This window comes from Aspergillus pseudoviridinutans (genome assembly GCF_018340605.1).
Source record: "Aspergillus pseudoviridinutans IFM 55266 DNA, scaffold_9, whole genome shotgun sequence".
Classification (NCBI taxonomy): domain Eukaryota; kingdom Fungi; phylum Ascomycota; class Eurotiomycetes; order Eurotiales; family Aspergillaceae; genus Aspergillus; species Aspergillus pseudoviridinutans.
This window is the reverse complement of record NW_025091289.1, coordinates 894,173-918,264: the sequence shown is the minus strand read 5'-3', so window position 1 is coordinate 918,264 and position 24,092 is coordinate 894,173. Positions and strand designations below refer to the sequence as shown.

General features: G+C 46.4%; 6 protein-coding genes across 6 annotated transcripts in view; 3 read left to right on the top strand and 3 right to left on the bottom strand.

The window, feature by feature from the left end:
* Asppvi_011139 (uncharacterized protein) overlaps nt 1-2,498 on the bottom strand; it is a gene marked incomplete at both ends in the record, with an annotated part of 3,425 nt that extends 927 nt beyond the window's left edge. The window contains one exon of the mRNA XM_043306974.1: nt 203-2,498. Within this exon, the coding sequence (XP_043162909.1) occupies nt 203-2,498 (2,296 nt within the window). The remainder of the gene's footprint in view (nt 1-202) is intronic.
* A 960-nt stretch (nt 2,499-3,458) lies between these two features.
* Nucleotides 3,459-4,793, top strand: Asppvi_011138 (uncharacterized protein; the record flags this gene model as incomplete). The annotated part of the gene is made up of 3 exons (XM_043306973.1): nt 3,459-4,050; nt 4,112-4,179; nt 4,242-4,793. 3 exons carry the CDS (start codon nt 3,459-3,461, stop codon nt 4,791-4,793), a joined length of 1,212 nt encoding a protein of 403 aa, XP_043162908.1.
* A 1,788-nt stretch (nt 4,794-6,581) lies between these two features.
* On the bottom strand, nt 6,582-7,908 carry Asppvi_011137 (terpene synthase family protein; the record flags this gene model as incomplete). Its single annotated transcript, XM_043306972.1, has 4 exons — nt 6,582-6,996; nt 7,051-7,292; nt 7,347-7,375; nt 7,440-7,908. The coding sequence occupies 4 exons, from the start codon at nt 7,906-7,908 to the stop codon at nt 6,582-6,584; spliced, it is 1,155 nt and encodes a 384-aa protein (XP_043162907.1).
* A 618-nt stretch (nt 7,909-8,526) lies between these two features.
* On the top strand, nt 8,527-10,547 carry Asppvi_011136 (cytochrome P450; the record flags this gene model as incomplete). The annotated part of the gene is made up of 6 exons (XM_043306971.1): nt 8,527-8,983; nt 9,035-9,900; nt 9,957-9,982; nt 10,034-10,118; nt 10,168-10,331; nt 10,385-10,547. 6 exons carry the CDS (start codon nt 8,527-8,529, stop codon nt 10,545-10,547), a joined length of 1,761 nt encoding a protein of 586 aa, XP_043162906.1.
* A 2,079-nt stretch (nt 10,548-12,626) lies between these two features.
* Asppvi_011135 (metallophosphoesterase family protein) lies at nt 12,627-13,435 on the bottom strand (the record flags this gene model as incomplete). The annotated part of the gene is made up of 2 exons (XM_043306970.1): nt 12,627-13,284; nt 13,359-13,435. 2 exons carry the CDS (start codon nt 13,433-13,435, stop codon nt 12,627-12,629), a joined length of 735 nt encoding a protein of 244 aa, XP_043162905.1.
* Nucleotides 13,436-21,563: 8,128 nt separating this feature from the next.
* Asppvi_011134 (carotenoid oxygenase family protein) lies at nt 21,564-23,272 on the top strand (the record flags this gene model as incomplete). Its single annotated transcript, XM_043306969.1, has 5 exons — nt 21,564-21,749; nt 21,808-21,931; nt 21,985-22,361; nt 22,416-22,553; nt 22,619-23,272. 5 exons carry the CDS (start codon nt 21,564-21,566, stop codon nt 23,270-23,272), a joined length of 1,479 nt encoding a protein of 492 aa, XP_043162904.1.
* Between the last annotated feature and the right edge of the window lie 820 nt (nt 23,273-24,092).

Below are 24,092 nucleotides of genomic sequence, written 5' to 3'. Positions count from 1 at the left end.
AATACTTGCACCCCTAGCTTCTCAGCTTCATTCCATCGTCCCTGCTTCCAGTAGGTTACTGTCAAGTCTACCATCCCATTGAGAGTATCAGGATGTTCAGCCCCTAGCACAGTCTTCCTTAGCTCTAATACTTGCAATGCTAGCTTCTCAGCTTCATCCCATCGTCCCTGATTCAGGTAGGTTGATGTCAAGTATCCCATACTAGTGAGAGTAGAGGGATGATTGGGCCCAGTTTCCTCCTGTTTGATCTTGATTAGGTCGGTGTATAGCACCTCTGCTTCATGCCATCTTCCATCCCTGTAAAGGCAGTCTGCAATCTTCTTAATCAAATCCATATACTCTTTCCAATGTGCTGTGAATTCGCCTTCATATGCAAGGGATAGTGCATGTGGGAGGTATTCTCGCCAGAGTCCTCGATTTGTATGGTGATCCTTCGGGAACACTTTGCGCATCTGATCAGCGGCCCTCTGGATCCAGTGACTAAACAGCGCATTCTTCTTTAGCCAGTTCCTTGCCGCAATATGCACTAGTCTGTGTAGATTTATGCTTGTATCTTGACTGTTGATAAAAGAATATGCATTCAGCAGTCCCAAGGCGTCAATGCTGCCTTTCCTGGATGCTGGCATAGGAAGAAGGGATTGAGGGATGTTTCGTGGGTTGATACAGGCCATGAATGATAGGAGGTCAGCTGCCAGTTGATTCTGGAGTTGAATCTGTTTGAATGAGATCAACCATGTGGTGATCACTGGGTTCTGGAGATCCTTATAGCGTCCTTCATCATTGAAGTCCTCGCTCAGGAGTTCCACTACCTCTGGTTCATGTTCGTGGAGAAGCGCAGAGTAGGTGGACAGGCTCAGACCATTTTTATTAATGTATGCCGATGCCTGCGTGATTGCCAAGGGCAGAAACGCCAGTTTGTCCAGAATGGCAACTGCTGTGGGATGATCCTGAAGCAGACCCTTATCTACTAGTGACCTTTCGAGAATTTTTAATGCAGTGTGCTTATCCACATCTGGAATAGGAATGATATTGGAGGATGTTAGCTCCACAGCAAGTTGCCTGTTCCTTGTAGTGAATAGAATGTGGCCTAGTTCACTCTGAGGGAGAAAGTCTTCAAGAGTTGGACCTGCGCCATCATCTGACAGCCACATGTCCACATCGTCAGCACTGTCAAAAATCAGAAGCCACTTCCCAGCATGCTCGGAGCTGAGGTATCTTGCAACTTGTCCTTTGACTTCTGCCGGCTTCGCAGTGTGAAGTCCAAGAGCTTGCGCCATATTCAGGTAAGTCTGCTCAAACACCTCGTAGCTAGTGCATGCGACCCAGAATATTGAGCGCTCCTTATCTTGATCCCGTATGCGATATGCAAGCTCCAGGGCCACTTGCGTTTTTCCAACCCCTCCTAAACCTGTAACTGCAACCTTTCTGGGGCCGCCTTTCATCGTAATTAACTCTTCCAGTCTGGTGATTTCGTTCTGACGACCAACGAATCGCGGATTCCTTCCCAGTGGGACCATGTAGTGACCCATTCTGCTGTTGTTCTTTGTCAAGCCCTGATTCATGCCAGAGACGGGCATGGCTGACAACAACCATTTCGCATAGGCAGCTGCTGTCAAAGCCGCATATCCCTGCCACTCTTTCTGTTTATGAGAGTCGCAGTAGTCGCATATCCCCCTGATCACCAATGTCGGAAGCCCATCCATAAGGCCTGCTGCCTCCATCTCAAAAGAGAGTATGCCATGCTGTCGAGCGAGACGATCTCGAGTTTCAGAGTCCTTCATCACTTGGTCTCCAGATGCGATCAGCCCATAGTGGATATGAGGTGTGTTGGTTGTACGCGGCATTCGGCTGACTAATTGGTCTTTGTCGCACTTCTCACAGTTGCCTTTTGGGTCGGCATGGCGATAGGAGGAACGAAATAGATAATCAGACTGCTGATTCGGGGGCGAAAATCGGGCTTTCATATCAGCATTTCGATCCAGTACATCCTGCACCATTGTCGAAATAGCATCCTCTCTTCTAATCATTTGCCTCGACTCAAGGTGAGCCACATGTGTCAGGAGAGTCTGTGGTGGTTTGTTTAACGCGCCTGTCGGCTCGAATTGTCCGCCTTGAACTGCCTTGCCGTAGTCATATTGGATCACTCCGCTGTATCTTCCAACTGGCTTGCTGACGACCACATCACCCAGCCGGATGTCATGACTGGTACTAGGTACGCCTCCTCCGATTCCCACCATCAGGCCAAACTGGAGCCGTGGGAAGGTCGAGACCATGTGAGCCATGACTGTGGAAGCAGATATGGTTCCATATATGCCATCTGGTAGACAGGCAATCACTATATAGTGGCCGTTCAATTCACCGAGGACGTATGCGTTCGGATCAGTGGAAGGTTTAGGCAGGAGATTGTGGGTCTTATCCAGCATGACGCTCGCCGCTGCCATCTCCAACGGTAGGGCGCATATCCACGCGACAGTGTAGACATCGTGTGTCAAGGCCATCGTTTCAAAAAGAGAAACAGGACATAATTAGCCAAGCCTCAGGGAACTCACGAATGCAAAATCGAGAGGGATCTGACGGCGTACAGAGGATGTCAAGGAAGAGTTATGAGGGTAGGAAGGGAGGAGGGGTAATCAGCTGTGTGTTCTGACAAGGCTGCCTCACACACCTGCCTATTGGTTGATACTTTGTGACTGTGGCACACAATGATCAACTAACGCTCAGAATGGAAGCTATTGGATAAATCATCATAAGCAGTGAATTCGAGCGTCTGAATGCTATCAACCCCAGCCCCTAGCGCGTCCTTTCTTCTTTTTGCGTCTGTTAGCCGATCTATGTTTACTAAATTTGTGTGGTAATTATAGGTATACTACTGGGTACAGATGAAGGTTTGATATACTGGTGAGGTACTTTTCGGACGCTGGCTCTGGGCAGGAAGTGACAGTCCTCGTCTCCTTGATCTGAATGTGATCCGATATTATAAAGATCCATCAGCTCCGATAGGTCTATGCTTTTCTTATGCAGTTTCGAATGGCGCCGAACGGGGAGTGTCCTATCATATCATACTACATGAAGACATGTCAAACCAGAGATTTTCTTCTAACCTAGTGGTGGACAAAAGAGAGGGTAATACGCTATCAGAATGAACAGAGGGACGTGTCAGCGCCATTAACTGATAGAATAAACATACTGTAGCCTTTCAGCCATCCACAAGGCTATGCCTTGACACCTACCCTGGGGACAAAATCCACTGGGGTGACCGAGCGGCTGCCCTGGTCCTGTTAATCTCCTCGAATCACCTTCCCACTCACTTAGGTAGTGTGAATGTACTGAACAGAACATAAAATTCTCACTCCTTCGTTTGGTAAGATCAGAGACAAAAGCTTCAAGCAACAATCGTCTAGCAAGTCAATCTCTGCGACGGGCATGTCATGGCATGTTGTGATGATACCCTTCCTCCCATGGCGGATAATTACTGGGAACTCTCAAAACGAATGCGGAGCGCTGATCCTCGACTAATCCACTGGAATGTGTATCCCGCCGCTGGTAAGCCTGCCGGGTCATACAATAGATCAAGTGCCATTGCCCTTCGCCTCAGGCCGGACAACTCCATCGAAGACCCGATCGCGTTTGTAAGTGCGTCTCGTCTCCGGAATTATCTACGTCGTCCCTCTGGAGAACCGCAGAGATCAATCTATATACTCGAAGGTCTAGCTCCAGAATTTGTGGAAGCGTTTGGGGGTCATTTTCGCCTCCACCCATCAGTATTTCTGGACCATGAGAGGCTCGTTGCTTTCGATGACCGACCTACAGGCGAGGCCGGAGGCATGCCTTTCCTGGTATCCACGATCCGCTCGAAGGAACACATCTCGCTCAAGTACCATGAACCACTGGTCTTCTCGCCCCCGCCAACGAGTTTCCGGAACTTCTGCGACCATACGGGGCGACATATCGGCATCACCAGAGTCATGGGCAAGCTCTCCCCCGTTGGCGTTGCGAGACAAAAATGCTCCTTTTGGTGCAGGGGGAACGACTCAGACGCTGGTTGGGACTGTGAGTTAGCATGGACTGCAGCATTTTTAATGTTGATACGGTCTTTGACTAATGTTAGAAGGTCTCATTATCTGCGATCCTCCCATTGAGAGGCTGCGAGATGATTATTCAAACAGGATATCGCACGAGGTCAAAACGACACCCTATCACGGAGGTTATGTGGACTTTATGTCCCACCATGAACACCTCAGGCGCTGCTCGGGGCCACCCCGGTCGTCCTTCCTCGAGGATATGTGTTTCTACCTGCGCAGCTACAGCATGTTTTGGATCTAGATAATCCGATGTCTGTTCGCATGTTCCTCGAGAGGATTGTGGCGAGTCACTGTACGCAACTCGCAAATTACCTACGAGAGACAATTGAGGTGGTCCAGTGGAACCTCTCCCGCCAGCGCGACCTATCAATCTTTGCCATTTCCGCAGTCGAGGAGCAGTGGAGCGATATCCAGTCGTGGGACCGACGCCTCGGCGAATGCAGAGACCATCTAGAGGCCATAATGCTACAACTGCATGTGCCCTTGGAATTCCCAGCGGGGCCGATAGCCCACGGCGCGGAGGAGCGTGCTGCTGATTTCCAATATCTTTTGCGAAGATTCAAAGAACTCCACTACCGAATTGGACGTCTCAATAGCGCCATTACCGGTCTTGCGAGCATCTCTGGCAATCGCCAGGCTTTCAGGAGCAGCAGCTGTCGGTGCAAGCCACCGAACGCTCGCTCCGCGCCGCCAAAAGCACCAAAACCCTGACTGTCCTGGGCTTGCTGTTGATCCCACTCGCCCATACCGCCTCGATCTTCAATATGGTTGCACCCTATGGGCCGGGCAATGATCGCTTTTGGGTCTATTTTTCTACTTCTATCCTCTGGTCGGGTTTGTGCTAGTGGCATACTAGGTGTTGGAATTCGGGTATACGGACGACGCGAAAGAGTGGTCATTCCGTGCGTTCGCCAAGACTGCTATCGGGAAGTTACGTAGGGCCCAGTAATTGTTGGGGCGTTTTTTCGCTTTCTGAGTTGTGGGTAATTCTGTCTCTGAATCGGTTGATAGGTTGGATTAGTTGGAAGTGCGCTTCGATGCGAGGGGTTCGACTGGGATTGTTTTTCCTATGTTTTCATTATGATAGCGGTTGTAGTAGCTATATAGCTTGAACTCTATACTTAGTAAATTGTAAACTTATATTTACTCTTCGAAACGCCCAGTCTCTGCATTACTGGAATATCTCAACTTAGTTAAGATCTTCTTCTAATGATATGCTGTCTCACTGCTCAGTTTCTAGCTGGAGTTTCATTATCAAAAGGAAGAGGAGAAAATAATGAATCACTAAGGAGCAAGTGATGATAGGTCGGGGAGTGTACATTTAACATTTAACCTGCTCTCTCAAGCCTGCAGGAGCCATCCACCTCGAGGATAAGCTCTAGATACTATTTGCATTGGAGTTAGACGTCTTGAAATCCACAAAGATTTCACACAATTGGCTGTTAATACCGGGCCACGGCTAGCAACGGCCCCACCATACGGATCGTTACCTTTCCCGCAAGCTTTCCAGCAACCAGAGTCTTGGGAAAGTCTGAACATCTCAGGATATCTAGGGTAAACTTAGAGCTTAATAGGGTTCAAGGTATAGTAAGGTGGAAAAACTTAGTGAGGTTTAACGACCTCTTTTCTTAACCGTCAAGTTTATAATCCCCAGTTTAGGGTCATAGAGCCGTTTGGGTGGTTAGGTTGATTGGGAAGTAGGATAAACATAGGTCAGAAAGAAGCAATCTCTTTTAGGGTAGTGAGTGTGGGGTGTTCCTCCAGTAATTTTACATAGCGGCGGAGGAGCTTAAGTGCTGCAAAAGACGGTGTATTTTGTGTCCATCAAGGACTTTGGCCTGTTCCTTGCTGACTTACTGTTCCGGGCTATACTATGACTACTAGTAATTGGCCTTGATGGGTTGAATATCTGTGCAAGGATAGTAGCGGCATACCTGGTTGTTAGATAGGAGGTGGTGTCTTTGTAGCGTTCATTGCAAAAAGTTGAGGTTCATTGCTACATGTGCGTTGAAGAACATAGGTTTATTTGGACTGCGTCATTCAAGCTGCTAATGGTATGAATCTGTATGTTCATAATCCTATGTACAATACTATGCACCAGATCAAGGTTGGGAATGTCTGGTTCTTATCGTCCAGTTGACCCATGGCCACTATCTTGACGTTAAGAATATTGAAGGATAGACGTAAAGACTACTACTAGCCAGTACGGCTAACAGCTTGACTACTTCTGGAATGGTGATGCAGAGCTGATTAATATTAAGGCACCTGGTGTTGTCTACATTCCGGTCTCTAGTGCTGATGAGAAAGAGCACTGAGAGATCTGGCAACAGATTGTCAGTTGTGCAAGTAGGGTTGCAGCACCAGACTATATAGGCAACACTTATATTTGTAGCCATTCCCCTGAGTGAAGAGAAGTGCCTGTAAGACAACGCTTGGTCTAATTCTATCTATATAAAAAGTTATCTATATACATCAAAATGATGCCAAATACCACGAGCCTTAACGAGCAGCAGTTGCACCCCCATATCGACCCGATGTCGCCGAGTAAAAGATGTGTCCAACAAGACACAGAGTCAACGCTTCCACAAACCGTTGCTGACCCTCAGACAGCTCCCCCGACAGCTTCAATCTTTTGAATTCCTCGGAAAACTCAGTTTCCATTTCGAGAATAGATTCGCGAACGAGCTGCTTTGCTATGGACTCGGAGACTCGGTGGACCTTCCGCACGACATCAACCGCGTTGATAAGGACCGCACCGGTTCTGCAATGATCATTGTATTCCTTGTCGAACGAGTACAGGTCGTTGGTTAGAGAGATGTGGTCGGAATAGAGACCGATGAGCTTATCGAAGACTTTCATTTCCGGTTCGGACAGGTGGGCATTGCATGCGAATGCGGCTTGCGCGAGGAGTAATCTTGCTGCTGTCAGTCCGGTTTCGGAGACATTAGACATGTTTCGTAAGCCTTACTCGCGCCCGATATCTACAGCTCGATAGTCCAGATAATTCCTCAGGGAATCGAAAACGGTAGGTGGGATTGATTGGTAGCCTTTTGTGTGTTTGATCCAGGCGAACGCCCCGTCGAGGAGATTTTTCCCTAGAATGGGTTCTTCGTCGATGACTGCTTTTAAGAAGCCGTGCAGAGGATGCTGTGCGCTTTCATCCTGGGTGCCGATCCAGGGGGCCATGATGGCGTCTGTGATTGTAGAGCCCTAAGGTAGGTCGTGAGAGAGGTGCGTGATTGGCAGGAAGGTGATAGATCTTACTGCGTCCACCGGGGACTCTTCGACGACATCTGCGACAGGAAAAGGCAAGTTATGAGCACCCCATACTACATTAGGGATGTCAGCTATACTCACCATCGTGCAAGAAGATAAGCAGCATAGACTGCGCTATCATTCCCGCTCTGACGGGACTGGCGTCGGGAAACATGTAAGCTGTGGATTTGACGGCCGTGGCTATCAGCTCTCTCTCTTTGAGTGCTCGTTTATTGGTAGAGGCTTTTCGTAAATCGATGGGGAGTTTGCCGTCATCCTGCGGTGCCTGCTTGTAGTTCTGATAGATAGCATGGAGGAGCTCTTTCGTCATGCGTTCTGCCGTTTCCCAGTGCTTGCATTGACGGCAGTCAGGAAACTTGCTGGGCCAAGGGATACCCATTATCGAGGGGGAGAGTGGAATAGAATTGGGGTACTCGTTGCCATTGGTTGCTTCGAGGAAAGCAAACAAACCGCGATCCAAGGCGCTGTCGTTAGAGGTCTGGATAGGATCATAAATATGGGAAATGGGCATGAAAAATTTGGTTTTCGGGTCGTTGGCAAACGACGGCATTTGTATTGATGGGCTCATTATTCTGGAAGACGTTGTGATTGAGAAGGATGAAGACATTACCTCTCACCGACAACAAGTGGGAGGCTCTCCCTTATAGCCACATTTCTCATGTTAAGAGATCATCAACAAATCTGGCGACTCCATCCCGCTTCACCTATCTGCACGGCGTCATTCTACAGCGTCTGCCACGCCGGATAAATAACCCGCAAATCGCGCGTTTGTCTAAGGAGGATTAAATAGGCGAGTGAAGGGCACGAAACTTGTAGATAACCTCACCTAAGTAAGCCACTCAAGCCACTCGTGAAGATCTTATTCATCTCGGGATGACTTCGTGTCGGATGTTACCAGATAGAGGTAAGGTTAGGGCAAGTGGATACTAACATTCCATGGAACCGGATAGTTTTAGTTCTCCGCTTGTAGAGAATGGTGACTGCAGAACTGCCTCGAAGATTCCCTTGGAAAGAAGAAATATGATCGATGAATGCAATAATTGAATGATAGACAGCGTCGAATATTTTTGATATCGGTACGAGAGGTAGATCTTTGGCCCTAATACCACATGGGACCATCGAGCATTTCGGCAATTTATGTGCAGAGCGGCAACACGCGAGACGCCATATGTTTTGGCATAAAACCCAACCTGGTAGCTATCGGGACGATCTCGACGATCGACGCAAGGATTCGTATTTGAAAGGAACCAGCAGAAAGAACAAGGACGGTGGGCCTGACCTAACAACTGAGCGCAGAAATGGCGGCCATAAATATGCAACCGGCAGTGTGAAAATCTACTCGACGTACTCACTAACAACCAAAAGAAGAGAAGTTGACAATACACTATTTGCTCCAAGGGTTATGGAAGTATTTCTTCTCTTATACACGCATCCCTTCTGGGCCGCTGACCTCGTGGGTGCAGCATACCTTCTGCTTCTCGCCATCTATCGCCTATGGCTCTCCCCAATCGCCCACTTTCCAGGCCCTAAGCTCGCTGCCCTCACCCTGTGGTACGAGTTTTATTTTGATACCCTCCTTCATGGCCAATTTACTTTTGAGATTGCTCGAATGCACCGGAAATACGGTTGGTCTCAACGAACGGCAAAACAGGAACATGATTAATCCAGGTGATCAGGACCAATCGTACGAATTAGCCCCTATGAGCTCCACATCGACGATCCCGAGTACTACGAAGTGCTGTACTCGCGCGACAGTCCCCGGAACAAATATGAATACTACGTCCGCCAATTCGGACAGCCGAAGGCCGCCTTCTCGGCCGTCGAACATTCGCGCCATCGCCTCCTAAGGGCGAGCATGAATCCATTCTTTTCTCTGGCGCGGATTCGGCGACATGAACCGAAGATTCAGGCTTTGGCTGATAAACTCTGCAAGAGACTCAAGGAGCTCCAGAATACTGGGAGGCCGATTGTCATTCAGCATGCGTACACCTGCTTCACGACTGATATTGTCTCTGAGTATGTCGCGGGTCAGGAGTTTCATTACCTTGATTCCCCCGACTTCATGCCACAGTGGTGCGAAACGCTCAGTGGAATTGCCAAGGCTGGAGTATTTTTCAAGCCGTTCCCCTGGCTACATTCTGTTATGAAATGTCTCCCGAAGAGTTGGGTCGCACGGGTGGACGCGGGGATGGGATTGTTCTTCAGCTTTCAGCAGCGATGCGCGAACTTGATTCAATCCATCATCGAGAGCGAGAATGAGGAACCGGGGAAATCGGCAAATAATACACCCGCTCACCCTGCGTTTTTCCATGAAGTCTTGAAAAGTGACCTGCCGCCCTCCGAGAAGAGCGCGGAACGGCTCTCTCAGGAGATGCTGATTGTCGTGGCTGCTGGTGCGGAGACGACGGCCAAGGCGTTGACCTGGATTACTTTTCACTTACTTGACAAACCGGAGCTTTTGCAAAGGTTGCTGGATGAGCTCCAGAGGTTGGATCCCAGTCAGACAGCTTCATTGCTGCAGCTCGAGCAAATGCCGTACTTGGTGAGTTTCAGTACCAGTTGGAAACTGGTCGTCTCTTTCTCTAACATGACACGCAGAACGGAGTCATACTTGAGGGTCTCAGGTAGGTTCAGCTAGGATCAAGTTCGCAATATTGCTAAGCATACTGTTTCAGGTTATCTTACGGGATCAGCTCTCGATTACCAAGGATTGCACCAGACAGGGCATTACATTACAAGGAATGGACCATTCCACCGGGGGTGGGTGTGCCCACCTGGAAATTTACGGACAACTACTGACGAAGAGCAGACTCCAGTCGGAATGACCAGTGTATTTATGCACCATAATGAATCCGTCTTTCCAGACTCGCACCGCTTCATGCCAGAAAGATGGCTGGACATTGACACCAGAAAACACCTTGAGAAATACATGGTTGCATTTAGCAAAGGGTCTAGGCAGTGCATCGGGATGAAGTACGTTTTTCCGATCTGATGAGAATGACTTTAAGGTATACTGACGTCTTAAGCTTGGCCAAATCCGAAATGCTGTTAGCTATCTCCAAAGTTTTCCGGGAAGTGAAGTTTGAACTGTTCGAGACGACAGTCGAGGATGTGACCATGGCACATGAGTTATTTCTTCCATTTCCTAAGGTAGGCAGTAAAGGCGTGCGGGTCATTATCAGGAGTTGATCTTACTCGGTTGGTACCTCTGTGTATAGGCCATGTGAAGACAGTATATAACTTTTTACTAGCTTTGTCTTAAGGAGTATAAGATATCTAGAAGACTTTCTTTAGAAGTAAAGATATTTCAGTATGTATAATATGAACATAGTCTATTACTATATGATGACACTGTTATAGGCATGCACAACCTATACTATGTACTTTTGTCATCAAGGAAGATTAAGATAGGTACAGTCCTTAGGGTCAGTGTGGAAGATACCCCCCAACTTTTTAATCCATCTATACTATTCCTTATATTATATACACTATGGATCTATACTGCCCCTATAGCTCCTATATTACCCAATGTTATATACAAAGCCTATATACCACCTCCAGCTGGCTAGCCTACTTAGAGATAGCCATCGGTAGCTTCAGATACTCTAGTCCATGCTTAAGAAAAGAAGAACAGTAATTAACTCTAGTTATAGTATATGTTCTCGTTTACTTCTTAATTAGGATCTGACTTGGATGGGTGTTTAGTATTATTAAACTAGTTAAGTCTAAGGAAGTCTAGTTCTACACTGATTCGCTGAAATAGTTATCTAGGATATAGAAACTATCCTTAGGGGGGTACCTAAACAGCTTTACCCTAGGGCTGGAGCTATGGCCTACCTAGAAGTGACCTTCAGGCTTATATTATGTATAATTAATCCCCTCTATTTCTAGTTATTGCTCTTGGGCTTATGTTTAAGTTCATGCTTGTATTATTATTTAGAGTTAATAAGGGAGAAGTTGCTAATATAAGGAATATAGCTAAAGTATCTAGACAGGGGAATATGATCTTTATAATAGTCTGCATTATTATAATTATTATTGATACCATTATTATTAACAGAAATCGAAGACGGGATGTGTGAGAACCTTGCGCTGGACTGCAAAAGGTTAACCACTTAGGCAAAAGACCTACTATGATTGACCCCTATGATCAATCATGCCCAGCTTCCATATATATATCTTTAAGGCTTACTGGATGCCAGGTTCTTGACTCCGGAGACATGTGTTGTCTCTGAACTGGGAACTGTGGGGGCTTAGGCGCTAACCTGATAGAGCTCTAGCCCCCCGTCGGGCATACGTACAATCTCAATCTTTTTCTAATATTAAAGAGTTGTGCCAACCACCTTCGGCAGGCTGACACGGTTAGCTCCATTTGATTCAAGAGGAGCCAAATTATTGCGCCATCCAACACGTGAGTAACCGTGCTACAGACTAAAATAGATAATACATTGGAAACCGCGCAAAAACTAGAGGACAGCTGGAAATCACTTCGCCAGAAGCAAGACCATTGCCGAATCAGCCTAATAAATAAATCCTCTGAACGTAATCAAATGTGTGGCGTTGATGCTGGTTTAGGCATATGCGTTAGGGGTACCTTTTCGGCTGATCCTTAGGGACTTTAGGCCTTTGTAAGGACAAAATTATTATAACTCCTGGATATGAGAATTTGTTTTCGATAGTAAACAATTCAATATCCGTACTAACCGCTAATGTAGTAGGGGTCGGTTAGAAGTAACGAATAGAACAAACGCAAGTGAGCACGCTCACTATAGTACATTTCGAGGTTTGAATTGATATATGCCCATTAGGGTTACAGTAAGGAAAGAACTAAGTAACAGGGAAACCCGCACCAAGCCCAGAGTCAGGAAGCAATTATCAAAGCCTGGAATTACATCTGTAATCTAGAAGCCTGGAGAAATCAGGAACAGAATTGACCATCGATGTCAGTCTCTTGATTGATACAAACGTCCTTTTCCCAGGAGGTACAATAGGTTGCAGAACTTTTGCGTTTCGAAGCACTTCTTCCAGCCCTTCTGTCGCAAGCTGCAGCCGCATGCGAAAATCAAAATAGATAGCTCGACTATTTTTTGCTAACACCCTTTGGTATTGCTGGGACAATACCTGGATAAGGTAAAGGAATTTGACTATCTCCATTGCAAGCAATTATGCCTGTCAACCCTGCTAAATCTCCCCATAGCTAATAACAGTTGGTGCGAAAACATGTAACGTTTTCCTACCAGTGTCTGCAATACTCAACTCCCCTCTTAATTAATGTGCAAAAATATCAGGGCATCCATTAGGTAAACCCTCTGACCTCTTCATATGAGTAATCCCCTTAAGATGGACATACTCCTGCGTCACATCCTTGCTTGAAGTCTCTCCACTGATGTTGAAATAGTTGATTCCAAACCCGTTGTCATCAAAGAACCTGGCCGTACCCGCAACAACGTAGATGGTAAATGACTTGTCAGAAGCATAAATGTTTTTAGTCTCATGACGATGACCAACAAGGATATGATGCACATTATACTGCTTGATGAGACTGAGGTACCTGCCACGCACGCGGTTGGGAAAGGTCCAGTATGCGTCAGCCTCATCCTCAGTGAATTCAAACGGGAGATGATGGTGCGCGACAATGATCTCTTCCTTTGCATGGTGTGCGGCTTCGAGCTGGTTCTCAAACCAAGCCCACTCTGCAGCGGTATAGCTCTCAAACTCAGTGAGATTGCTGATCAAGGTGACTGAGTCTAGGAGCACGAAGCGATATCCCTGGTGACTGAAGGAGCTGTGATCGCTGACATTGTAGTCCCTGATAAATTGCTCAAGGGTCGCAACATTGCTGATATCGTGATTTCCAGGGAGAAGATGGACGGGCTTCTTGAATTGGGGGAATGTATTCTGGAAAGCTTGGATCTGGTAGTCGTGTCTGCAATTTGCTTTTAGCCTAGATTCTGGGAGGGCCACCTCACTATTATGCATCTGGAAGCGTAGAAAACTGACCTATCATTAGTTAAATCACCCACAGCAATGCAAAAGTCGAAATCCTCTGTGTTGACTTGTTGGGCAGCCAAACCCATACGGTAAGTATCATTTTGCCATMCATCAAGGCCAAAACCAATCTGGATATCGCCGAGTTGGCAGAAACGGAAGGGCTTGTTAAAACCAGCAGAAACTTTTCATAAATCAGCTTTGTACAAAGGGAGGAACTGAATTATATAGATGATGTTGATACATACCAGAAGGTGCACAAAGTGCAAGACTGCTAAGGAGGCTGACAAATGATCTTCGCATTTTGAGTCAGTACTTAGATGTTTTGTATTAAGTCTATCTCTGATAAAAGAAAAGGCTACTAAAAACACTCGACCGTTACGACTCTACTTATACATTGGGAGAGGTAGTGCAGTCCTGCAAATAGAAATGCTCGCCTACAGTGCGTGATCTTGTTCCTGGAAATCCCCCAATAATTCCCAGGTATATTTTCAAAGTCTACCTATAGTATACAGTAGCGCACCAACTGGTTGGCTCAGGCAGTGCACGTGGAGAGGACAGACCGGCACTTCACATCAGCATGTGGATCTCATGGAATTTTGGAGTACATAGAAGATTCCTTAACAGGGCCGTGCTGAACTCTATTTTGCGCGAACAGACCACAGCTTGTCATGAAAACCCTGACTGTCATTTATGCTTTCCATTTCGGCGTTAGGTTCGTAGCAAGCTTTACGCCAGACATTTGGTCTAGTGCCGAAAGACTATTAATTCACCGGCAGTTAGAACCAAACTAGGAACACTCTCCCAAAAGTTAATTTGATGGATGATTTTCTTTTCGTTTCCCCTCTTCTTTTTTTTTTGTTTTTCTCTTTTTGGTTGGAGATTGCTCTCAGGCAGGGCTTAGGCAGTCTTGCAGTTTGCTAATCGCCGGCAACCTTGCCTCTTATGTTCTTGAAATTGGATTTAAAGCATTCACTTCCCAGTCACAGCCTCCATTGGACGCATTCATTGAGGTATGGACGCCCTGCAGGTCTTTCACAGAGTGCATTGAAGCTTGAAGCTGGCTGGGTTGTACTCTTCCCTTATTTGGTATTCCTTTGTATTTTCCGTGTCAAAAGACCGACATTGTGGTAAGACATGATAAGGGTCATCGCGAATTTGTACCTGTGTCAGAGCCTAGGCTTTCAGCCGCATAGCTCTACCACCCAATCGGTCTCTACTCACCGTTCATCAGTATTTCCCACCACTGGTCAAGGTGAAGTCGGAGTCTATCTACTCTATTGTATGCCCTTGGCGTATCATGAGATTCTTAATGCCCAAGGCAGTGCTATATACACAAACTTCTCCCACCCAGCCCCCCCACTCTCTTCCCGCGGAGATGCCAGGGAGAAATTTCCTAGGCTGATGACTGTGGCTTATTTGGTGAACACTCATATTGCTCTAGATTACCCCTGGGCAGCAATACCAGTGTTGTTTTCGCGTCCTCCTATAAAACTTTGAAGTCTCCATCCATGAATGTCGAGAAAATCCTCACGCGCAGAACCACTTTACAATTAGAAATATTTTTTCATGCGATTTCCTCCATATAACACCTTTCACCTTGCAAACTAGTCTGCGACAATCTGTTTGTTGAAAGGAGCATCAGAATGTCATGCACTTGGAACTACTCCCTGGCGTTGACAGAGTATGTCAACTTTTGGTCTTTCATTGCAGACAATGGTACCCCAATCTATTGTACCACTGGTAGGACTGTGTTATCTCTTTCAACAAGGTCATATTCTAGATCAATCCTTATGATGCAAGGCCTGCATAAGGTTACCTCGCTGATGGTATAGCTACTCTGGTGCCACTGAGCAAATTCAGCAGCCCTATTCGAGCGTAGACACGCGCAAATGGACAGTTGTGGAGGAGGATTCACAGGTAGAGTAATCCTAAGTACCCTAGATTTAACAAAGTCAACGTCTCTGCTGTTTTTTGTGATATCAGAGCTAGTTGAATATTTATCACTTATGAAATCTGCGACTTTTAAGACTAGTTATGTATTGATATAGGTTAGAGTCATTAGCCTTAGCCAGTTAGTGAACGACTATCAAGCTCCGTCCACCAGTGTGCGCCTCTCATACCGGGAATGTACGTCATAGCGCCTCAGCTACCTCGCAGATGAAACCTTTATGCTACTATAGCGCCAGGCAAAAGATCAATGTATTCTCTTGAATGATTTGCGCCTACTATACGCTTATTTTCTTCCTAAAGCAGCTAGTGCAACTGCAAGGCTTAAGGGTAATGGACCGTATGGTTAATCATTCGCTTGAGAATACATACTCCTGAAATCCTTCTGGTATTTTTCTGAGCGTAGGAACTCCAGAGCCACAGGAGCTAATCGAAAGTGCTCTACCATCGTCGCCGGGCTGAAATGCTCCCACCAATGACCGCATGCGTACTCGAGAAGAGGAAAGGCCTGAACGTCTCGTTTGTCCCCGGTCCGTTTAGTGTTGGAGCACCAGGACCGTCTGTATACGATGTGACTCTCTGCAGTTAACGCGTGCGCACAACCCTCCTGGAATCCGTACGACGAGTATGGGGCCCGTTGAATTGTAGCGGACGTCAAAAGCCCCGTCACAGAGGAAGGAACAAGGAAAGGCAGTCATTCTCGGTGCCAGTGCGGCTAACAAGGCCGGGCAGACAGAGAAGAATGCCGTCTACTGGTAGCCTCTCTGCCTCATCTGCTGCTGGAGAGCTTTGCGAATTAATGATGCAGGTATTGAAAGAACCGGCCCCACATGGATTCAGGTGAAGAGATCTACTGGCAACAGAGTGCCTTAAAAGTGAGAGTATCCCCTGGGTCTCATGCGCGGAATTGTAAATTCCAGCGATATCCTCCCTGTAGTCTCTCCAGGACTCGTAATACGACAGCAGATTCTGACGTACTTGACTAACTATGAGCGGACGATTCGATTGGCATTGCTTCTGCCCGCGACGCACAGCTGGGCGGTGGCTTTGCATACTCGCATGCAGGCCCTTTACAGCTCGGCGGTTCCTGGGTTTAGGTGGCCGCGAGCAATGCCGGGCGGACCGCTTGGAACACATAGAAGAGAACGCCGAGGTTTCTGATAGTGCGTGGTTTGTCGCGGGCCGGAAGCAGGGAATAAAACTATGGCCAGTGGCTATGGGGCCTGCTGCTCAGGGTGCACGGTATATCGTCCAGGCACGGTTGATGCCCACTGTGGAGGGTCTCCTGGATGGGCTCATCCACCACCGTAGACTCGGCCGGGATTTGGAGGGCGTTGAGGGGCGATTTATCGGAAACCGACGCCGACGAAGCTCGTGCCACACTGCCTTCTTCAGCACGCTTGCCAGCTGCTGGTGGCGCAGTTTGGCAATCCTTCGTCCAATTGATTACCTCCTGGAATCTGCAGGCATCACTCTTCAGACTGTCCTCGATGAATTTCTAGTAATGCCAGCTTGGGAGATCCTATACAATATAACTGCAGGATGGTTCTCTCCGGCATATTTGGAGCGTGTTAGAGCGGTAATGTCGGTTGTAATCGATGACAGCCGAGCAATGCATTCCATTTCATACAGGGTGGGCTGCATATGCCGTAGCTTCTGGCCATATAAACGACTATTGGTTGTCGTGATTTGTAAGATCTTTCGCGTAAACAGGCACATGGCTGACACGATCTTGACGCTGTTATGAATAGAGCAGTTGTGACTGTCAAGGAGAGTCGCGCCGCGCGGAAGGTTCAGGCAGGATACATGCAGCATCTGGGTTGACTTCTGCTGTTGGATCCCCGGAAAATGAAATGTCATTTTGTGATAGGAGGTAATGCGCTCTCGGATTCTGTCGTCGTACCATTGGGCGCCCCGACCAAGATTGCTTCATCGCGTAGCTGCAAACGCACTCTGCCTTGCAGATGGACAGCCGGATGCGTCAGTGTTTGTTGTCCATTCAGGAAATGTCCCATGATGTAAACGACTCTTATTCCTGGACAGTGCTTTCTGATACGCCTCTCTATCTTCTCCCTCGAGGATTAATGAACAGGAATCTGCGCTGAATAGCCTTGTAATTCTATGAGGCAGCTTAACCGGAACGGACTCAGATGAGGACAGAGCGCTAAATTCAATGTTGGGTCGACCATCCAGTAGAGTCGTGGAGATTCGGGACTGTGTACTCGAGAAGGGGGGGTTCTATATGATTAGATGGCCACCTTTCTCACCGGAACTTAATCTCATTGAAACGGGGTAGAATTAGATAAAAACTATCTTCAGACAAACTTCCCTGAACATATGACGCTTTTCGGAGCTTGGGATAGCCCTTAGAGAGGCCAGGGATGCTGTTCTTGTCAATAGGACAATTACTGCAACCAGCTAATGATATAAAGGGTAAAAGAACAATTACTCCTCTGAATAAGGTCATGTGAATTGTGGATTAGATCTCTGTTATCTCCAGTTGTTGAGATGTTCTTGTAGTAAGATATTTTGGTGATGCTGACGTACATGACTAGAGGAGTATTGCCAGATGCAGAACTTGGTAATACAGAACTATGGATGGATTTGTTCAGAAAGAGCAACACAGCGCTAAAGTATTTTTATTATACGTCACCATATCTTCCATATCTTCCGGTGCTTTTGGTATTTTCAAGCTTCTAGACCACCTTGATAAACTTTGTATGATCTTACTCTGCCTATAAAAACACTTGAGATTCTACTTAGACGTCTTACTATTTGCTCAACTCCAACACAGTTAGTCTACCAATTGACCGATAATATCTGTTCAGTAAGTTAGTATTACATTTAATGGCAATAGAGGATTGTGCAGGGTACTGATTATGCTCAGACCGCCTCAACGCGCAGCGTGGAAAGCCTTAACGTGCCTAATATTGACTGTTATACGGCAAAAATGAAAGCTGCTGCTGCTGCCACTTTTATTGTGTCATTGCTGTCTATGGGCTCTTCGGCATGGTTGATTCGTACACCGCGGGGATCTTATTTTGGTGATGGCTACCAACCTTGTACCGACATTGGTATCCGAAGGGGAGATACTGTCTATGTCTCACAACTTGAACCTGATGAAGCTGCTCGGTTCTGCGCAGACAGTGATTGCAGGTATGCGGTAGAAACTGTTACTGGTCCTGGTGGCCGCGCGATTAGGGCACGGCAAGATATCCCTACTTTTGATGTGGGTATTACAAATGATTTCTACTAGCTGTAACATGGAAACAAGTTGGTAGAGAGGTGCCTTGTTACAGGTTTTTGTCCTCCTGCAGGTTGAGGTTTTTCCCTGTATCTAAACGCGAATGCGAAGGCACTAAATTTCATATCTTAAAGTCCAAGTTCATTATTATAGCTGAAATTCAAAATGGACCTTTAATATACCTACCAGTGCTCATGTTTATGCGAGTCGCAGTAGTCACAACATTCCTCGGATGACCAGGCATGGTAACTGCTCCATCAACCCCGCTGCCTCCATTTTGAAGCAGAGGATGCCCAACTCTTAGACAATGGTGTTATATCTTAGTGTTCTTCATTACTTGGTTCGCAGAAGCAATCAACGCCTAATGAATAAGTAGCCCATTGGTTCCTCATGGTGCATAAACCATTAGCTAGGATAGGTGACATAGTGAGCAGTCAGCTCTCTTGCTCTCTTGATCATAGTCTAGTTTAAATAGCTAGTCAGTCTGGCTATCAACTTGTGGCTGATGAATGATATTTCAACCGTCCATGTGAGGACCTTAGTCCGTTGGAACCTGTCCAGCGCATTCGGTAGTTCATCGAGAGCATCGAAAACGATGTATATTCTCTTAGACCTTGCCATCACTGCTATTGCAGATTTTTCCAAGGCGGCTTTGACATCATCATACCGTAGTGGGCTGCCACACTGTGTAAGTCTCCCATACAATGTTTCCACGACATGAATGTCTTGCTATCTGTACACAGCCGCCTTAACAGTGATGAGAGGCATATTAGTATGTTTTGCTTTTGTGTATCAGCAAACAAGGAATAAAAGCGTGGCAGCAAGTTCTCACCATGATTTTCACAATAAAGCCCCATATTCTTGATCACTGTAGAGCTAGCCTGAGTGTCAGCAGAATGACTATATGTGCTTCACTTACAATAGCTTACCATGGACTAGACTTTCCATGACCAGTTGTGGATATCATGATCATCTAAATGCTGACGTGGGGTCTGCATGAATCAGAAGTGAAAGAAACGCGAAGATGGGAACAAGGTCTATCAATACTGAGACCTACCCTTGCCCTTCACCCAAAGCATTGATTCTTCTTCCGATCTCCACAAAGTGAATTCAGGTCTCTCAAAGAACCATGTGCATGCCCCTGGGTGCCTTTTGGACGGTAACGTCCCAATCTCCTGCTGGGAAAGCGAGTCAAGAACTGCTCGTTGCTTTCTGCCTGAGACAATCATATTTGCTTTAGGTTTGAAATCTGTACACTTCCTAGCTAAAGAACGGTACTGACCTTGTTCGGAATCTTTTACTAGATCTTTACTCTCTCCGACATCCACTCCAACTTGAGCAATATCCAGCGCCAATTGCCACATCTTTAGATCGAGCTCTCGAGCCCTGCTGAACAACGCATCACTAATGCATATTTGGCCTTCATCAGCTCTTGGCCCTGATAGGATAAGGCAAAATTCACATCTCTAGGGCGCTCTTGATTGCATTTACTTTTCACAATCGAGTATACACACTTAAGTAAGCTTGTTTCTAGTTCCACCATTACTGTTGGTCAGTCATAGTCGTGTTGCCCAAAGACAATAGTGCGGTTTCATATCTGGCTAGGACTATATCTGGGAGCTATTCGTAAACACCTGACTAGCATAGTACAGCAGAGAGATCTGAATTATATTAGGAGGCTAAAGACTGTAAATAGTAATATGCCATTATATAAGTCTATTAAATATTATCAAATTTTGATTTCATTGTTTGTTTGTTTATTACAGGCAGTAAAGGTAGTGGTAGCACATCTCCTATCGACAGATACAGATGGATATTCATGGCAACGCTCAACCTCTGGGGGTTCAGCGTACATGATATGCCGCAACAGAGTTAAAAGAAATGAGAAGAATGTGGGATATATCTTTGTCACCATGAGTTTCTTCCACTCGATACTTTCATCAATTAGACTTTACAGTTCTAAGGTGGCCAAGGTCCCATGAGCGAAGCTTTACCTTGTAATCCTAAGAGAAGACCGTTACCAGAGTGTGCGCGCATAGACTACCGCTGTGTCTAGTTGCACAATGCCCACAGTACCTGGTCCATTCACGCCAATTGTCCTACATGATTTCAGTTCTACTCATGCCCAGCATATACGACCACAGGGTTGTGGGAAACAGGGCTTCCCGTCCGCTCAGCCGTACTTAAGCCAGCATTATGAACGCGGTCAAACGATGCCTGTTCGTCTTCGCTTGGTCGAACAGCACCACTAGGCAAGTGGCTTCCCCTGGCAGAAAATGGGTCTCCGTAGGAATTCTTGTCCCTGCATACCTTGCAGAGCACCATGTTGGGGTGTCCGTGACACATTCTTCTCACCGATAAAACCGCTCACTGCATCAAAAAAGGAACGCAGCGACCCGCTCCCAGGGACAGTAGTGGTCTAATGTCCAGTCATCATATGATCTTTAACACTGTTTTTTGGATGAATAGGAAATATAGCATTAAATATAGGAGCAAGTGGCCAAAGCCTTGTGCTAGGAGTCTTCCGCTCTACTTACCACATTAGGGTATATCGGGGGTAAGTGGCGGACGCCGCTCCGGATTCAGGGAGGAAATATCCAACCTCGTCTTGCAATCTAAAAGCAGGAAAGTTCAGGCGAGTAATGGTTGTTTACTAGTTGTAGCTTACGCGTTCATTCTATGATGGACGCTCGTCCTGCAACACAACTATATATAAGACGGTTGTCAGAGCTATCTTCTAGTTGGAAAGGAGAAGCCCCGAAATCTAATGTGTTTACTAGAATACGACCGTTAACTTATGTTATTAAGAGAACTAGTCAGAACACCTGTACTCTCCTTCCGCTGCCAACAGCCGCACAATGTAGGGTTTCGCGGATAACGGGGAAGCGGCGGGGAAATGGATGTTGCTCCCCGCACTGCCAGGTGCATGATAATAAATACCCCAAGGGCTATCTTGCAGCATGTTGCATTTAGCTTATAATTCACTATTGTTCTGATATTCCTTCCTTCTCCAGGCTGGAAACATGGACACCCGCCCAAACTCATTCTTCCCGGATCGCCCTCAATTCTCTGGATTTATGAAGCCATGTAGACTTGAGGGTGAAATTCAGGCACTAGAGATACATGGAGATATTCCCAAAGATATTAATGGAACTTTCTACCGAGTGATGCCGGATCCTCAACTGCCTCCTTTCATAGAGGATGACCCGGTACAGATATACTCGTTTCTAGTAGAGGAAGTTGCACAATGCTAACTCACGGAGATAGTGGTTCAATGGAGATGGCAACATCAGTGCCTTTGAAATCAAAGACGGGTCGGTGTCATTTCGACAGCGCTACGTGAGAACTGAAAAGTTCGTTCGGGAGCGCGAAGCGAAGCGCGCCTTAATAGGTCAGTCTTCGTCGTGTACCTGAGAAATGGGCGGTCAACTTACCAGTTTGTAGGTAAATATCGGAACAAATATACAGACGCCGTGGAATTCAAAGTTCGCACTACAGCAAATACAAATGTGGTTTTCTTCAACAGCCAGTTACTAGCTTTGAAAGAAGACTCTCCGCCCTACGCTTTAGATCCCATCTCCTTGGAGACGAAGGGTCTATATGATTTCGATGGACAGTTACCCAGCCTAACGTTCACAGCGCACCCGAAATTTGACCCTGTCACGGGCGAGATGATCTGTTTTGGATATGAAGCCAAAGGAGATGGAACTCCTGATGTTTGCTACTACAATGTTACTCCAGATGGCAAATTGACTGAGGTTGTTTGGCTTGTCGCCCCAGTTGTCGCCATGATTCACGATTTTGCTGTCACCGACAATTGGGTATGTTGAACATCCAATCCAGTGTTCAGATATGCAGATAACTTACTATAGCAGGTCCTCTTCCCTATCATCCCTCAGGTCTGCGATATTGAAAGGTTGAAACAGGGTGGTGAGCATTGGCAGTGGAGCCCTGAGACTCCTTTCTATATTGGCGTGCTTCCTCGGCGAGGTGCAAAGCCATCTGATGTAAAGGTATTTCCCCATTTACCTTCCTTTATTAACAGCTCTTAATCTCATGCTTACTTCTATCTCTACAGTGGTTCCAATACCAAAACTCCTTCCCGGGACACACAGCCAATGCATATGAAGATGAGTCCGGGAATATCCATATCGATCTTGGGCTAAGTGAGAAAAATGTATTCTTTTGGTGGCCTGATGCCAAAGGCAACGCGCCCGACCCCAGTTCAATTCTATCCCAACTGGTCCGATTCACAATCAACCCCAGATCTGACGATTTGAATCTATCGACTCCCAAGATTCTTCAAAAAGACAACTCGGAGTTTTACCGCATCGATGATCGTTTTGCCACACATCATTACCGTCACTGTTTCTTCGACCTCATGGATCCAAGTTTAGGCACAAATTTCGCCAGAATTGGGCCAAAATTGGGCGGTGGCTACCCACTGTATAATTCTCTTGCTCATGTTGATATCACAACTGGCTCAACAGATATCTATTTCCCAGGGAAAACCCACATGGTGCAAGAGCCCGTCTTTATCCCTCGTGGGGGGTCCACTACCGAAGGTGATGGCTACGTCTTGGCACTCGTCAATAACTATGATACTATGTCGAGTGAGTTACATCTGGTGGATACAAACGATTTTTCCAAGGCCAAGGCCATTATTCTACTCCCCGTCCGTTTACGCCAGGGTTTGCACGGAAATTGGGTGGATGCGCGGGATCTGGCATAATGAGTCGTGTGTTGTATGTAGCTGTTGATTGGGTCAACGAGATAATGCATCCAAGTCCTTCGTTTTTCTCTTTATGTCCCTTGGTCTTGCTACGCTTAAGGCTTTGTCCTCGTGTATTCCTTATTTTCTAAATCTACTGCACAATGCCTTTCTCATAATCTTCGTATGAAGAAATAGGAGCAGAGAAAACGACCGAAAATCACTGATGAAAGTGTTGCTACACGTCTTGCTTAGGCTCACTAGGATGCCTTTTATATGCCTAAAGGTTGGTAAATGCTCAGTAGGACGCGGTAGAGGCGCTCAATGCACCTTTAACAGTCCTACTCGTCAAGCAATTTAGTTATGTTCATATTATACACCATAAAAACATCGTAAAACATGTTCTGGGCTGACTTTGGTTTAAATAAACGAATTACTCTTGTTCCTTGGGATGGAGACCCATAAGCAGCGCTTGCAGGCGTGACCATATGTCTCATGTTTATAAGGAATAGCTTCCAGACCTAATTGGACTAGGCAATATTTTCATGCATGAGAGTGCCACTGTACAAACACGTCTTCTTAAACACCCTCCTAATGAAATAGTATAGAATTTATGGCATGGCCTCCTTTTTTGCCTGTTAATCCTATTGAAAATCTGTGGACTTTTAAGAAAGCGGTCTTTTAGTAAATTTGGAATACATTTTCGAACCCCACTATAGAGCACGACCAAATCAAACTACTACGAAATGAACCTTTTTTGAGGACGAGACTTCAGTTGGTCGGGTACGGGACGTGTCCGGAATCACAGTACACGGTGAGAACTGGATCCAACGAGGCAGCA